Below are 16,827 nucleotides of genomic sequence, written 5' to 3' on the forward strand. Positions count from 1 at the left end.
GATGGCCCTTGTGGTCTCTTCCAACTCTATGATTCTATGATTCTATGATTCTATGATTCTATGAACTAGTCTCTTAAACATACATGTATGTATGTATGTATGTATAATTATATATATTGCAAGGATACAGGAAAAGCATATTTTCCTGATATCAAAGAGACATTTCAAACATTATTTACACTTAGGGATTACAAGAACTTTACCCATGGATATCTCACATGGGTAAAGAAAGCCAAAGAATGATGATATACTCAGAACTAAAGAAGATGTTAAGGGTCTCATTTCCCAAGAAACCAGAGATGTTTTTATTGAGTATAGTAGAGGGGGAAATACCCAAGAAAGTACTTAGCATTTTCCTCTATGCAATAACAGCGGCCGGAATCATTTATGCCCAAAGGTGGAAGGACAAAAATAGTCCCACAAAAATAGACTGGCAGAATAAGCTAAGAGAATTTGCAGAGCTAGCAATGTTAACTGCAAAGAAAAAAAATCAGAATGAATCAGATATAAAAGAAGAGTAGGAATACTTTGACAAATATTTAAAGTAATATAACAATCATATAAACTTCCAAGTGGGATTAGATATATGAGCAGCAGTAATATAAGCAGAAGAAGGGTGTTAAATAAGGAGATGCAGCTTAACAAGGACTAAATAAGACCCCACATAGGGATGTGCATAGAAGTCAAAGAATGTAAGATAAACAATGGCAACTGCATAACTCATATACTAAGATATGTAAAATGCATAAATAAAATATAAATAATAAATAAATGGGAATGGGATTATTATAGCCTGTCTATAAATGCTTCTATAGGAAACAAGAAAATCCTTACAGGGGTTCTTCAAAAAGCATTTCATTGGGATGTTGATCAAAGTTCACAAAGTCAGAAAAGGGGAGAGACTGAGACACGATGCTGCCAATGATGAGGTCACCTGACTGATAATATTCATGTGGGATCTGGAGGGGATCACTTATGGTGCAAATAAAGGGAAGTGCCTTGCAATCAGTTAGGGGAAGAAGCACCAACCATACAAGCAGTAGCCACAGCAACAAAATCAGCATTGCACCACTCAGGGTGCAGCAAAATCCACTCCTCCGATCTAATTCATAAGAGTCCAATCAATTTACAGCAAGTGGTCACTGCGTATTCCAGTTCTGCGAGCCAAAAGTGATACTTTATGGCCTGTAACACCCTACAACCTAGTTCGTCCAATCTGTCACTCCACAGTCTGAAAAAGCCAGGGACATGGCTGCTTATTGTGAGAGTGGTCACTAAAAAAGCCATGCCATCCTTGGCTAGAAGGCAGATCACCATAATTTTACATAATTGCAGAGATCACAATTAGATACCCCAAAGCATTCTGCTCACAAGGGACAGAGCAGATGAAGAAAGTGTATCTGTAAGTGTCATCACACATCTTTTTGTTTATTAATTCAGGAGCAACACCTGGGCTTACTGTGATACTGAGCAAGAAAATGCTCCCAGAAGAATTAGGTCTCTGGCGTAAACCATAGAGGAGGGATGAGGAATGCTTTGAAAGTGGTTGGACTCCAGCCACTTTAGCCCCAATCAGTATGGCCTATGTGGCCAATAGTAAGGGAAGACAGGTGCTGTAGTCCATTAATATCTGAAGGGCCACAGGTTTTCTGTTATTGCCCTAGAGAAAGTGGAAAGACTTGGAGTAGAAATGGATGTACGAATGATGTCTTTTCTCTGTTCCCATGCATAGGCTTACAATTGTGCAGTCTTCTGGCTGCTTGTAATATATATTAAAAATCTTCCTCTGTCATTTTGATATCGCATGAGGGATTTTTATGAGGATTTCATAAATCACATTTTATATTCCAAGGATTATATAATCAAGCATGTGATGGTCCCGTGTACATGGAAACATACCTGTGTGGCCTGCAGTGCAAACATCCTTGCACCATTTATATTCACTACTATCCCTGAATGATTGTTAACTGTGGAAAAATCCAAGTTCAAGCAATTTTTAGTTTGTATTCCACACTGTTCTAATGATTATGTTCACCTTGTTGGCATCCCATGTTTCAAGGTGTTACTGGTAATGGTTTAGATCTCATAAGTGCCAACTCCCTGGGGCCCTGGGTGCCCAAGTACCCACAAAATTCCCCATGAAGGGGCCGGGCACCCACAAATTTCAGTGCCAGGGCCATGCAGGTTGCATGGCACCCATGGTCTCAGGCACCCACAGTTACGGGGCCAAGCTGGCACTTCTTGGATGAATACAATGCAGGCAGTTCTATCTACTGTGACAGCAACTCTCCAAGACTTGTAGGGAAGGTCTCTTTTTAAGCCAAGGCTTTGGGATCTTTTTCATTAAACATGAGCCTTAACCTCTGTAAATTATTTGATCTAATGCAGTTCCTTTAGAAATATCATAATCCTCTCTGCCAATACCAATCATTCAGGCATTATAAATCTGTTCGTATCCTCTTCCCGCACAGATGAGGACATGGGATCGGTGGTGGAAAGTTTCCTTTCTCCATTTCTATTCATCAACTGGGAGACTCAGGTGCATTTCTCATGCCTGTAACTTTGCTATATAACATCCAATTTACATGGCATTTGTGGAAACCTAAATTTAAAGTGATACTAATCTCAAATAAATCCATAAACGGTTATGCTTATTCACACTCACAAAAAATTCCTCAGATATTTGTTTCATTCTACCTGGGACGCGGGTAGCGCTGTGGGTTAAACCACAGAGCCTAGAACTTGCTGATCAGAATGTCGGCGGTTCGAATCCCTGCGACGGGGTGAGCTCCCGTTGCTCGGTCCCTGCTCCTGCCAACCTGGCAGTTCGAAAGCACATCAAAGGGCAAGTAGATAAATAGGTGCCGCTCCAGCGGAAAGGTAAACGGCATTTCTGTACGCTGCTCTGGTTTGCCAGAAGCAGCTTAGTCATGCTGGCCACATGACCCGGAAGCTGTACACTGGCTCCCTCGGCCAATAAAGCGAGATAAGCACCACAACCCCAGAGTCGGTCACGGCTAGACCTAATGGTCAGGGGTCCCTTTACCTTTATCTGCCATTTCAAGTGTTAAGCAGGTGTTTTAGAAATTCAGTTTTTTAAATAGATAAATAAAATGATTGCGAAAGATATATTGAGGGAATATTGCATATATCTATGGAGTTCTGTTATGTGTCCAATGGACCCCTGCTCAACTCAGGTGGAGACAGCCCTGGATCATCAGGAGAAAAACCAGCACAGAATTCCAAACCAGTAAAGAGGAAGTCACATCAATATCTCAAAAGAAATATATGACCCAAGCTACTAACTTCTACTTATTTCTCTTTGCGAGATGCTTCTTGTTGTTCAGCTCAGGCTTCATGACAATAATATAACATTTAGGAAAAAAGATACAGCCCAATAATCCAGCACTAGAGGCTAAGATGGAGAAGATCTCCACAGCCACCATGTATTTTCCCTTTGTGCTCAGGTAAGTTGGCACAAAAGACACCCACACACTGCAAAACACCAACATGCTGAAAGTGATGAACTTGGCTTCATTAAAAGTACTGGGCAATTCCCTAACAAGAAAAGCCACAACAAAACTGACAAGAGCCAGAAACCCCAGGTACCCAAGAACAGAATAAAACATAGGGACAGACCCTTCATTACATTCAACCACAATTTCTTTAGCCAAAGTGTCCATGTCCAAATATGGGAACGGAGGAGCAGTAAGGAGCCACACAGTACAAAGAGCTCCTTGAGTGAGGGAACAAGAGAAAACAATAGAAGCTGCCAGTCTTTTCCCCACCCAGTTCCTCATCCTGGATCCTGGTCGTGTGGCCATGAATGCCAAAATCACAGTGATGGTTTTTGCCAACACACATGAAACAGCCACGGTGAAAATCATGCCAAAAGCTGTTTGCCTTAGAAGGCAGGTCACTGTCTGAGGTCTTCCAAAGAACAGCAAGGAGGAGAGGAAGCAAAGCAAGAGGGCGATGAGCAGAGTAAACGTGAGGCCACGATTGTTGGCTTTGACAATGGGAGTTTTCTGGTATTTAATGAATATTGATAGCATCAAAGCTGTGATCACAGCAAATGAAAATGTCATGAAAGCTAAAGTGATGCTCAACTTTTCATCGTAAGACAGAAAGTGTAATATCTTGGGGAGACATCCATCTTGCTCTTCATTTGGATACTGATCTTCTGGGCAGTTTATACATTTGTCCATCTCTGGGGATAAAACATAGAATTACAAATCAATTCACTGAAACTAGTACATAGGTAAATGTCTGAATGAGAAGGAATTATGGAAGCACAATCTTCACAATCATGCAGAAAGAGCATTCCACATGCGCATATGGTGTTAGGCCTATAAAATTACAATAAACATATACAAAGTTTAACATTGCAAACTCAATTATCCAAGGGTGTGCATCGATAGGGGTGTTTTGAATGAGATTTTCACATGCCCAAATTAAAGGTGTCTTGAATTATCCAAGTCCACTTAACTGAGCCATGGAGGTGAAGAGGAAATCATGCTCATATGACAACATGGTTGATACTTGCCTTTTGGGTTAGAAATCTTCCCTTCTGCACATGCGTCACAATCGTAGCAACAGAATGGCTCCCCCTCCTTCTTTTTTCTCACAAACCCAGGATGACACATGTTATTACAAACAGAAGAAGGTGGTATCTATTTTGAAATGCAAGCAAAGAAATGGCTATTACATTTAAGGGTGTGCATCGATAGGGGTGTTTTGAATGAGATTTTCACATGCCCAAATTAAAGGTGTCTTGAATTGGATCATGAACTCTCTATTCTGGTCATAGGGTGCCAAAAATTGCCACCCTTTTAAACAAATGCTGCACCCCCTCCCCATGGGTATATTTTACATTTGGTTTTACCATCACTGTTATCTCCTTGCAGGGGGAACATAGGAAGGAAGCATAGGAAACTCCCCTCTACGTTGATCCAATTGGCTCAATATTGTTTTATGACTCTTCTCCAGGGAGAGATTTATTCCAGCAACAAGAGGCTGTCTTCCCAAAACTCCATGAGGTAGTCAGAAAACAAGTTGTATCAATGATTCTTAGAATAACAGGGTTTTAACTGGGCCATGACATTTTCCCCACCCAACACTTTAATGGGGATCAATAACCCCTACTATAATGGGGATCAATGACCTCTTTTGACCACCACCCGTTCCCACATGGGATTTAGTATCTCTCTTTAATGGAGAACAGGCTGTATCTGCAAAACACAGATACACGATTAATCTTTTACATAGTTGTTGTATATACTGATCTCCATCAATCAGTCACATGGAAAGTATTGGCATAAGAGGCTGGGGGTCACTTGGAAGCAAAACAAGTTCAGCCTTTCTGGGTTACGATATCTACTCCTACAATGCACAAAGAATCACTTTGATGGCTCCATTGATGCCCCACAAAAGTCTAGTGTGTTATATGACAAGGGACAAATTAAACATGAAACATATATTTCCACTTTAGTTATCTCTAGCATTGACACTTCATAACTATTTCAATGCAGTTCTCATCTTTAATTAAAGTTATAAATGACTATCTTAAAGAAAATATTTTTTTATTTTAAAGAATAAGTGCATTTGCTCAAGATTTTTAATGCAGTTCTTTGAGCTGTTTAACACTGCAGATTAATCAAAAACAGCACAGAACAAACAGACAGTGGTGCTCTGGACTGATACAGACTCTCTTTCTACACTCAACCCAATGCCGCATGGTTATTCAGAACACCTAATACCTCTATTACATTTTTTAAAAATATTTAACTTAATTGCATTCAAACCATTAACATCATTTACAGTTGGGCACAAATAATCTCATATGGGAAGAATGGTCCCTAGAACGGGCAGCCCCAAACTTCCTTGATTCCAGGTCCTACATAATTTCAGAAAAGCGACATAATATTTTGCAGAATAATACTTTATTTCATACCAATAGTTCACAACTTTTGCTGTGCTCAGTGTTGACTGTTGGTGCTATGTACACTCCACAGAGATCTACTTTAAATTTTAAAAGGTAGCTAAAAATCGATTGAATGAAAATACTTTGAGTGAGGGTGGCAATGTGTTCTACACTGGAAATTTTTCATCTTTATGTATGATATACTATTTTGAAATATATTTGTAAAACATCTTAAAGCCCTAAATGATTGGATATACATCTGGCAAATAAATATATGAATAAATACATTGAGGATACCCACTAGAATATTCACTGATATTTTGTACCTGAAACCAAAATTCAGGCCCTACCTGCTTAAACACTTTGTGCCATATGATGCTTTCCTCATTAATGGTGAACTGTCTGCCTCCCCATAGATCCATCCTCCCTACTTTCACCTTCATGAAAGATCGATTTGGGAAAGTAACCCAGTTTATAAGATCAAATCCACTTTCTAATTCACCTTTCTCATTCAGAGACACCAGGTCACCAATGCTGTTATTAAAAGAGATTCTCCTCAAGAAGTGATGAAGCTAAATTTGAAAAAGCAAAATCAATTTAAGAAAAATAGAGAAAAGACAATAAGGTTTTTTTACTCCATCATTGTTTCTATCTTTGTTTTGATGATAACTATATTCCACCTTTCCATCCATCAGGCTCTAAAAGACTATTTAAAAACAATATAAAGGCAATAGTTACAATTAAGAGTATATGTCAATGTGAAGATTCAGTTCTTTTGTCAAAAGCAACCAATAAAGATTAATTGCAAAAAAAGAGAGAGAATAAGACAAAAAGAGAAACTTCATTTCAGACCCTGACTCAGTGCTTTGCAGTGTAGCTGATTTGGAGACTTCTCAATTTGACTCAGGAAATGGGGGCATCTTCTTCATTTTGCCTTCCTCCATTCGCTTCTGGGAAATCGTAAAATCTATAGAATTTCCTTTTAACAAATAAAAAGATGGCATTTGAAGGCATAATAGTTGGTAAACCTGCCAAATTACGGATGATCAGGACTAGAGATTTTCATGCTAGATGCCTCTAAACTTTAATCACATTTTAATGTACATTTATAAGCACCATTCAAAATGTTTGTTTTGACCTTCAAAGTCCTAAACAGCTTTTACCCTGTATACATGAAGGAGCGTCTCCACCCTTATTGTTCACCCAGACACCGAGGTCCACCTCCACAGGCCTTCTGGTAGTTCCCTCATTACCAGAAGTGAAATTACAAGGAACAAGACAGAATGACTTCTCGGTAGTCACATCCACCCTGTAGAATGCCCTCTCGTCAGATGTCAAAGAGTATAAAAAACGATATAAGTTGATGTAGATATTTGAAGGAAGCCCTGTTTCAGTAAGCTATTAATGGTTGGTGTGTTCCCTCCCCTCAGTATTTTTGTTGGAAGATGCCCAGAGTTGCGGGGGTGTAAGAAATATATTATGGTGGTGGTGGTGATAATGGTGCATGGCCAGCCTATCCTATTTCCTGAAATGAACAAAATGAATATGGTGGTGGTCATGAAGATGGTGGTGACGTTGCAGGTCCAGCTTATATTATTTCAGCAAATGCACAAAATGAGAATGTGCTGCTCCACCACCACCACCAAAGCCTAAGTTACTGGAGTCACTGCCCCATCGAATTCCAACACCTGAGGGAGCTGCTTCAGTCTGCTTTATGGGCAGGCAGGCAGGCCCTGGTATTAAACATCTTCTCATGAATGTCGAAATGCTTTGGTTAATGAATAATCACCTGCCATGGTTGTGAGTTTGGAAGTGCTGCCACTGCTTTGTGCTTCAGATTCAATGCATACATTGCATGTAAAGCATAGGCTAACACGTAGGCAGCATTGTAGATACTGTAGCTTTGGGGAGTCATGCTCATTTCAAAAAATGGTCCTGGGAGACTCTCCAGCTTTTCCTGACCGGTGCAAGTTCCATTGCTCTCTACAGACTCCTGGGAATTCAAAAGTAAGCAGTCAAAGGCCTGCTGCCAAAAGTCCTTGATAAAACTGTCTCCACTGAGTGAGTAAGGATTTAAAGGCTGAATGAAATGATGAAATTCCTCTATCTGATTGGTGTGAACAGCAACAGACAGGGCTCCATGAAAGACTTCTATACTCCATTTTTTGTTAAACTGTACTGCTGGGAAGTCCCATTCAGCTGTCAAGATCCATACTCTTCCTAAATATGTCTCTACCTTATTCACAGTTTGTATTTGATACAGCAATAATATCAAATGAAGTATAGATAAAGTTTCTGCAAATACAATAATTGCTTTTGCTTTGTGGTTTTTAACAAAGCAGGCCATATCCCCTTTTGTATGGTACTCATTAAGCAATTTAGAAAAGTCTGTCGGGGATGGCATTCTGTCAGTGAAAGCCAAACAGATGCCATTCTGGGAAAGCTTTGGAACCAAGGTCTGCATAAAATTATCTCCTTTATCATTGCCTGATGTAACGATGCCAACCCATGTCCACTGGAAATGCAGAAGTAACTGGATAATCAAATAGTACTGATTCTCTTCATTAGGAACCACACGGTAGATGAAAGGGAACTGGGTTTTCAAACTCTGAGAGGGACCAAATAAGAAATAAGAGACCTACAATAAAATGAAATAAAAAATATATTGCTGAAAACAAATCAGAAGTGTAGTGTGCTTTCTGAGAGGGTGCTTTCTGAAGAATTATTTTCCCCTCCCACAATAATTTTTCACATTTTTTTTTAGGGTTTGGAACTGCTTTGTCCATATTCCTTCATTATGATTATTAATAGTAGATTTTCCATCTCGTAATGTTGGGGACCTGAAAGTGGTTCTGGGTCAAAGGTTGGACATGAAACTCTACAGTAGCTCATCTTTCTTTTTTTTTAATAAAATTTTTATTAGGGTTTTAACATTTTTTTTAGACAAACACAAAAACATAAACAACTACACACCGACACTACACACAAATAACAAGTATAATTTTAAATCCTTAATTTCTTAACCACTTTCCCAGACTTCCCCCACCTCCCCTTCTTGCATCCCAATTCCAATAATTAACTCAGCAAGTTCTTATCCCCGAATTATCCCTTATTAACATTTTACTTAATTCGTCTTAATTAACCAATTTTAAACTTCTAGACCTCATTTTAATACTCAACATTTACCCCTTTTTCTAAGGTCGACCCAAGTTCCCTTTCACGAGTTTCCCAATTTTTATAATAATTACAAAACAACCTAACAAATAAAAGCATATACTTATACCCCTTTGGATTCCAAAACTCCACCCCCCTTCCCCGGTTTCGATCCCCAGAAATTATCCTTCAGTCTATCAGTTCTCAGCCTGGATCTCTCACGTCCGAGGCCCTTAAGTCTCTCTCAGTCCCTCTCAGACGGTTTTGTTGACAGTCCTTCATGTTGAGCATCAAGTCTTGGAGCAGCTTTGACCCACTAGGATCTATATTTTTTCCAACCAGACCTCCATATTCAAAGAAGGAGTCCAGATCCTGCTTCTTACTCTTTTTAAGTCCAAATGTCCCAAATGTCCCAAACACTCCAGTTTTCGCCTTAATCGAATTTTTAATCCATCGGTCTTCCGAACTCCCCATAGGGAAAAGTCCCCAATCTTCATTCTCCATTTCAAACCAAATTTTCATCATCCAAACCTTGCTTTCCTTATATTCCATCTTAACAGGCCTCTGGTTGTCCTTTTTCACCTGCAGCATTTCAGCTCCTCCTTCCCACTCCTCTGAAACAACGCATGTTTCTTCTTTTCCAGCTGCAAACTTTTCTTGAGTCAAGTCCTTAACAGCATCAGCAAATTTGTTTACTTTAAAGTTCAAGGTTGTAAGATTTGTAGCCATAACATCACTCTGCTCTTGCAGCTTTCCCAGGAAATGAAACATTCTATCCAACTCTGCCTGTATTTTTCCATCTGCAGCCATTGTAATATCTCAGAACCCCCTCTAGAGGGATTCTAGTTACTAATGTTCTTTCTCCAACAATCAGGTTATTTTATTCTTATTTCTTCTTTGTTTTCAAAAGCTTAAAGTCCAATGTAACAAAAATAACCGGCAAAAATAGCAAAAAACAAAATTTTCTGACTTTGACAGCTAATTTGACAGCTGTCAAACTCTGTATATATCCTCCACAGGCTCTCTCGCGGATCGCTCCCTGATCCGGGGGGTTACACTTCGGCTCTAACGATCAATTCTAATCCTCCAGCAGAAAACTTATATAGCCAAGTCGTGAAATTAAAAAATTTTGTCTCGAAGAGAGAAAGACAGTCTCTTGACCTTAGTTATCCAATTCTTGCTTTAAATTATCTGCAAGGGGGGGGAGGCGGACTTCCTTTTGACACCTCCCCCGGTCGTACCGAATTCAATTAAAAGAAATTTTTTAACTCCGATTTCCATATTACTCACGGGTTGTTACTTTTATAGTCCAAATGATCAAGGAAAGAAGTCACGCTCTCCAGCCATGGCTTGCGGCTTCACTCCGTGGAAGAAGCGGTCTACTCACAGCACCACGCCGCTCTCCATCCCCAGCTCCGAAGCCTTTAAAAAGGCTTCTTCGTGGATCGGAGGGGGTGCAAATGGTGCCCACTGAGTCACCAAGTCCACAGGCTTCAGCGCCTGTGGTTTACAGTAGCTCATCTTTCAAGCAGTTATCAATGATTTTTCTTAAGGGTAGAAATGTCTCTGTCTAGATTCTAGGATGTGAAAAGCAGAAATGCTGAGAAGAACCTTTTGTCTATCTTCCAAAATGGGGCGGGGGGCATAAAGCAGTGACCCACGCCCCCCTTGGGGCAGTGATACCAGGGTTCCCCATAAAAGGGGTCTTGAGGGGAGGCATTGGCCATATTCCGAGAGGTTGTCATTGCTTTCCCCTCCAAAGGCGGTGAAACGGGGGGGGGGTGCTCTCTGCTTGAACATATGTTCTCCAAAGCCAGCCCAATCCCCACATATTCTGGATAACCCTTAAGTCTCCCAGATCTCCAGCTGGGGACTTGGAAGGATAAATGCCCTATGCCTGAGCCAAGGTCTCCCTACATCTGAAACTTTAAATAAAGTTGTGGCCAATTTTAATCCCATAGCATGTTGTCTTGAGTCATTATTCCACTCAGGGGTCGCCTGGGGTTGGTGGGACTCCGCCTGTCCATGCAATGCTGAGAAGATCTTTCCTGAGTTAAGTCAATACAGTGGTACCTCAGGTTACAAAGCCATTGGGTTACAAACACTTCGGGTTACAGACTCCACTAACCTGGAAGTAGTACCTCGGGTTACAAACTACACCTTAGAAGGAGAACAGAAATTGCACTCTGGCATTGTGGAAGCAGCAGGAGCTGTGGCGTAGCGTGGGGGTGCAGGGGGGGCCGGGCGCACCGGGTGCAACATCTGGGGGTTAGGGTTAGGGGGCGCAAATCCACGGGTTAGGGGACGCAAATCCACGGGTTAGGGGGCGCAAATTACTTGCCTTGCCCCGGGTGCTGACAACCCACACTACGCCACTGAGCAGGAGGCCCTATTAGCTAAAGTGGTACCTCAGGTTAAGAATGGTTTCAGGTTAAGAAGGGACCTCTGGAACAAATTAAGTTCGTAACTAGAGGTACCACTGTATAGCACTATGAAAAAGATACAGGATTTGTGACTCCTTGTGTGTAGCAGCACCGGACAATCATTTATTGACTGGTATTCTTACTCACTCTTTCAATATGCTTGTCCAGATCAGCATTGATTAAGAGGTTACTGGTTATGGTGCAACCCAGGTAGACAAAATTGTCTACCACCCTATGTGTGTGGTACTTGTATATTCCAAGTATCATTAGGCAAGATATACCACCGTGAGTCGTCCCACCCCTGGCACTTTATTTTCCCTCAGAAGCTTCTCCATGCCTCGCATACATACCTGAGGAATCTTATAGGTGCTTAAGATGGTAGCCATGCAAAGGGAGGTTTCAGAGTCAAGTCCACCAATGACAGCTATCAGATTCTTCTTTGTATCACACTTGTAGTTGGGTACCATTTCTTTCACTTTAAAAAGAAGGTTCAATGTAGTCTGGTAGGTCATCTTTTGATTGAAGTAGCTGTCATAGATATTAAATCCTAATGTAACATTTGGTAAGATCTTGGGATCCTTATTAATCTCCTTCACTGCAAACACCAAGGCTAGGACATGCTGGTAATATTTTGTCACTACACTGTAAAGAAAGCATATGGAACATTGCATCATATCACATTAATATTATATGTATATGTTGTGAATCACCCTGCTATTTATGGATGATTCTGTCAACAACAACAACAACATTCTAGATCTCATGAACTGCTTGTCAAGTCTACATTGTCCTTACAGAGGCACCTGATATCTAGCATGCGCATTAGTAAAATATATCGCTTTAGAATCAAAGATTTAAAAACATGAAGAATTTAAACAAAAACATTTAGGGTGTTTTTCATTGCTTTTAATTATGTTTGAATATTGCAAGGTGCCTTGTTTGTCTGATGTGAAAGGAAGCACAGGTAGATTAATAGAATTGTCAATTATGCCTCTATGTTCATATAAAAAACTGATTTCATAAAAGACAGCAAAATTTCCAGAAATGAAAAGAACTAAAAATAATCTTGTGCCATTCCATATATTCTTGAAATATATCTGGAAGAAAACAAAACAAAAGGGAGACGAGTATATGATATATAACAGAGTATAGGTGATAAGAAGGTCAGGTGGATATTTAGAAATCTATAGAGATATTTGAATGGCAGAGAAATTGGTAGATTCCTAAATAACTGCTTATACTAACAGTAGACCCACTGGAATTAAAGTACGGTATCTCAAATGCATTGATTCCAGTGATTCTTATCTGAGTATGAACAAACCTGGATATTCACGGTCTTTCTGTTATCTACCTATGTGATTATTATAGTGTGACCATGAACATTTTTCTGAGTAAAATGATAGTTTCCTTACATGACATCTTCAATAAACATTAAATTGGGGTGTTGCTTGAAGGATATAGTGTCAAAAAAGGAGAAGAATTGTGAAAATATGCTGCCAATGATGAGGTCACCTTGCTGATAATACTCATGTGGGATCCAGAGGGGATCTCTCATGTTGCAAGTAAAGGGAAGTGTCTTGCAATCAGTTAGGGAAAGAATCATCAACTGTACAATCAGTAGGCACACCAACAAGATCAGCATTACAACTGTAAGCGTGAATCTTTTTCTTCTGTAACAAAATCCACTGCTCCGATCTAATTCTTTAGTATTCAATTTTCCCCCATTTAAAACACACAGTCACAATGTCTCTACATTCTACTAGTCAATGGTGACTCTTTGCATCCTATAAAACTCCCTGCAGCACTGCTTGTCCAGTCTGTCACCCTCCAGTCTGAAAAACACAGGCACATTTTGTAACAGTCCATCATGATTCCTTTTTTTGAGGGTAGTCACTGAAAATACATGGCATCTTTTGCAAGGAAGAGGATTGCCATGATTTTCAATAATTACAAGGTTCACAATTAAGTCCCCAAGGCACTCTGCTCATAGGGAACAGAACAACTGAAGAAAACATATTTATTAGCTGTAATCTCATAATTTTCATTCATTGAGTCAGCTGCAACACTTGGACTTAGTGTGACATTGTGAAAAAAACTATATCCAGAAGCATTAGTTCTGGGGATTAAATTATAAAGCAGGAATAAGAAATTTGTAGCTCTTCAGATATTACTGGACCCTCATTGCTATTATCCCCAGAAAGTATGGTCAGTGGTGAAGGAAGATGGGAGTTGTAGTCCAGTAATATTCAAAGGGCCACAGGTTCCTCATCCCTGCCATTGAGGTGGTGGGCATGATTAGGGTAGAGATCATAATAATAGGCTTGTTTATTGTGTTCTACATTGCGGTGCTTTTAATATAAATTCAGAGATTTCTTATGCCAACGTGAATTACATTAGAGCTTTCATGATGACTTCATATTTCCAGACTTATAATTTACGGTTCACAGATTGAGCTCCCACTGAGCTGCTTCTCTCTGTTCCTTTAGAACAGGACTTGCCTGCCCATGAGGCTAGGTGAGGTGGTGGTCTCAAGGTGGCAGCCTCCAGCAGCTGGGTGCCATGCCACTTCACACTTGCCATGCAGCTATGTCATTCCTCCCAGCTGATGGGAAGGAGGGGGAGGTATGTTCCTTGGAAGCTGGATCTGCCACCTATTTGTCTGCACCAGCACTATGGTTGCCAACATGGTGCTTCACCAATGGCATGTGACGAGAAGGGTAATGGGGAGAGTGGGTGGGGTGGGGCAGGGACTCCAGCTACTACCAGGGCAGAAACATATGAGATGAATTTTAGTAGGAAGGAGAGGATGTATTACTGGTAATAACAGTTTATCCCAACAGTTTATCTCCAACAGTTTTAAAATAACATCATTTGGCAGCAAAAATAGAAGCTTTGAAAAAGTAGGTTGCAAAGCCTTCCCTTTTGAGCAACTCCAGCTTATGAAATAGGCTGGCTTCCTTTACATTACCCCACATAACAAAGTATTGGGCAGCAATTTATAAGGTAAGCTTTAAAATTGTGTTTACTTACTCAGTAGTCTTGCGCTGGATCACAGTAAAGGCAGCAGGAAAACTATGCAGGTAAAATACTTATGTTTACAGCATAACCAGCACGAGAGAGAGAGAGAGAGAGAGAGAGAGAGAGAGAGAGAGAACGAGATAGTGTGAGAGCGCATCAGGAAGGAAAAGGGCTTTTATTTCTCATTTCTTCCCACCACTGAAAACAGATGAAATGACATCACACAGAGCTCTCCACCAGTTACGTACATTCCTATGGTCTCAGCCTGTCTTTCTAGCAATACAGCTGTTTGGCTGTTTTACCCTAAGCTTACTAACTGTCAAGAATATGCTTTTGTTGAATTTGTCTTCAATCTCCCACAAAACAAGACTTGACTGTGAGGTATGAGGAGGCAGCCGCAGCTGAGTAAGGATAGGAGCCGAGTGATGCCAGGAGCTTTCTTTCTTTCGTTCTTTCGTTCTTTCTTCCCTCCCTCCCTCCCTCCCTCACTTTTGTAGTGGATGAGGGGCCCCAACAATCACCTCCTGAGGATCAGCTCTGATATTCATACCAGACAAGGGAACCTGCTAAGTAACTCGCTGCTTCTGTGAGACATTCTGTGGGCTCCATAGTTACTTGCAAGGGCGCTTTGCAAATGTTCAAGCCACTGCACAATGGCGGCAGCTACAACCCTATGCAGGAAAGAATGATATGTCCTTTGCTAGTTACTGTTGACTCACTCTGCTTTAAAAGGATGACATTACTTTCTTCTCCACTCTTGAACTGCGTACAAAGCTTGGTTTTCAGACCCTTAATCATCTTGGTCACCCTTGGTCACTCTGCACACATTCCAGCTTGTCAATGTCCTTCTTAAATTGTGGCACTCAAAACTGGACATAGTACTCCAGGTGTGGTCTGACCAAGGTAGAATAGAGTTATACTGTTACTTCCCCTGATCAGGGCACTATACTTCTGTTAATGCAGTCTAGTATTGTGAATCTGATTGTTCCTGTCAAAATGTACTGATATACTTTGGCCCCTATTGAAATTCATTTTCTGAGTTATGGCCCATTTTTCCAGTCTGTCAATATCATCTTGAATCCTGATTGTATCTTGGGAGTATTTGCTACCCCCCCCCCCCGTTGTAATCTGCAAATTTCATGAGAATCCCCTCAATTCATTCTTCCATGCATACTTCAACCAGATTGAGTATTTATTGGACAGAACATATCAAAAGACCAGAAGAAACTTCATGTATGAAACCACAGCTGCCAGGATGCTTTATGCGCAGAGATGGAAGGAAGATACTATCCCAAACAAGTGGCTTGCAGAATTAATGGAGTGCTCAGAAATGGCAAAACTTATGAGAAGAATAAGAAATCAAGAAGCAAGACATTTAGTAAAAAAAAGGGGGAGTTATTTAAATTATTTTTAAAATAAATTAAATACATTAGCAGATTGATATAAAACCAAGCAGTTGTAATGTGACTTTTCCAGGGGTAGGGAAGTAGACAGAATAATAATAATAAAGATGTAAAGCGGGAGTTGCAGTATAATTACCCAAGAAGGAGTGGGAGAGGTGAGTCAAAATGAGAGATAAGAATGGAAAGGAAGATAATTGCTGTTAAATGGAAAACTGAAAATAAAATTAAATTTAAAAAGAGTATTTATATATCTAAGATACACTGGGGACATATGAAATAATCCAGCTGCATTCTAAGCACATTGTTGCCTACAATCAATCAGACAGCTGAAATCCTATTTACCTTCCTTTCTGTTATTTATTTAAAAGTATATTATATATTTGTAATTTACAAATAAACAATCACACATTTGACAATGGAAGAATCAACCATACAATATCAGCTCCACAGTATGCAGACTAATGCAACAGCCTACACAATTATATGCAGGATGATGAATATTTATGGAAAATTTTATCACTTATTTTGTTAACCCGTGTGCCATAGTGCCTAGAATGATGCACTAGGACATAGGAAATCATTCCTATGGGGAGTTTCATTCCCCACTCAGCCATGAATCTTGTGCTACTCTCACTCTCTGCCTGAACTATCCCAAAGGGTAGTTGTGATGATAAGATGGAGAGGAGAACAAGTCTGTATACTGCCTTGAGCTCCTTAGATAACTATAATAAGAATATTTGAAGAAATATAAAAAACCAATAAAATCCCACACTCTTTCTCTCAATAAATTTTACATTGTAACATATTGTTATCACATCTGACATCAGAGCAGCTGCATTCTGTGAACAGTGCTATACTCTGCCTTTGGGGTCATTATCTTCCTTTGGGACATTTTGTGGGCACTGGG

General features: G+C 40.1%; 1 protein-coding gene across 1 annotated transcript; it reads right to left on the reverse strand.

Moving 5' to 3' along the window:
- Positions 1-3,308: 3,308 nt before the first annotated feature.
- Positions 3,309-15,126, reverse strand: LOC308571769 (vomeronasal type-2 receptor 26-like; the record flags this gene model as incomplete). The annotated part of the gene is made up of 5 exons (XM_081167397.1): positions 3,309-4,210; positions 6,426-6,495; positions 7,713-8,561; positions 11,850-12,141; positions 15,068-15,126. The coding sequence occupies 5 exons, from the start codon at positions 15,124-15,126 to the stop codon at positions 3,309-3,311; spliced, it is 2,172 nt and encodes a 723-aa protein (XP_081023523.1).
- Positions 15,127-16,827: the final 1,701 nt, after the last annotated feature.

This window comes from Podarcis bocagei (assembly GCF_964188305.1).
Source record: "Podarcis bocagei genome assembly, chromosome: 13".
NCBI lineage: Eukaryota > Metazoa > Chordata > Lepidosauria > Squamata > Lacertidae > Podarcis > Podarcis bocagei.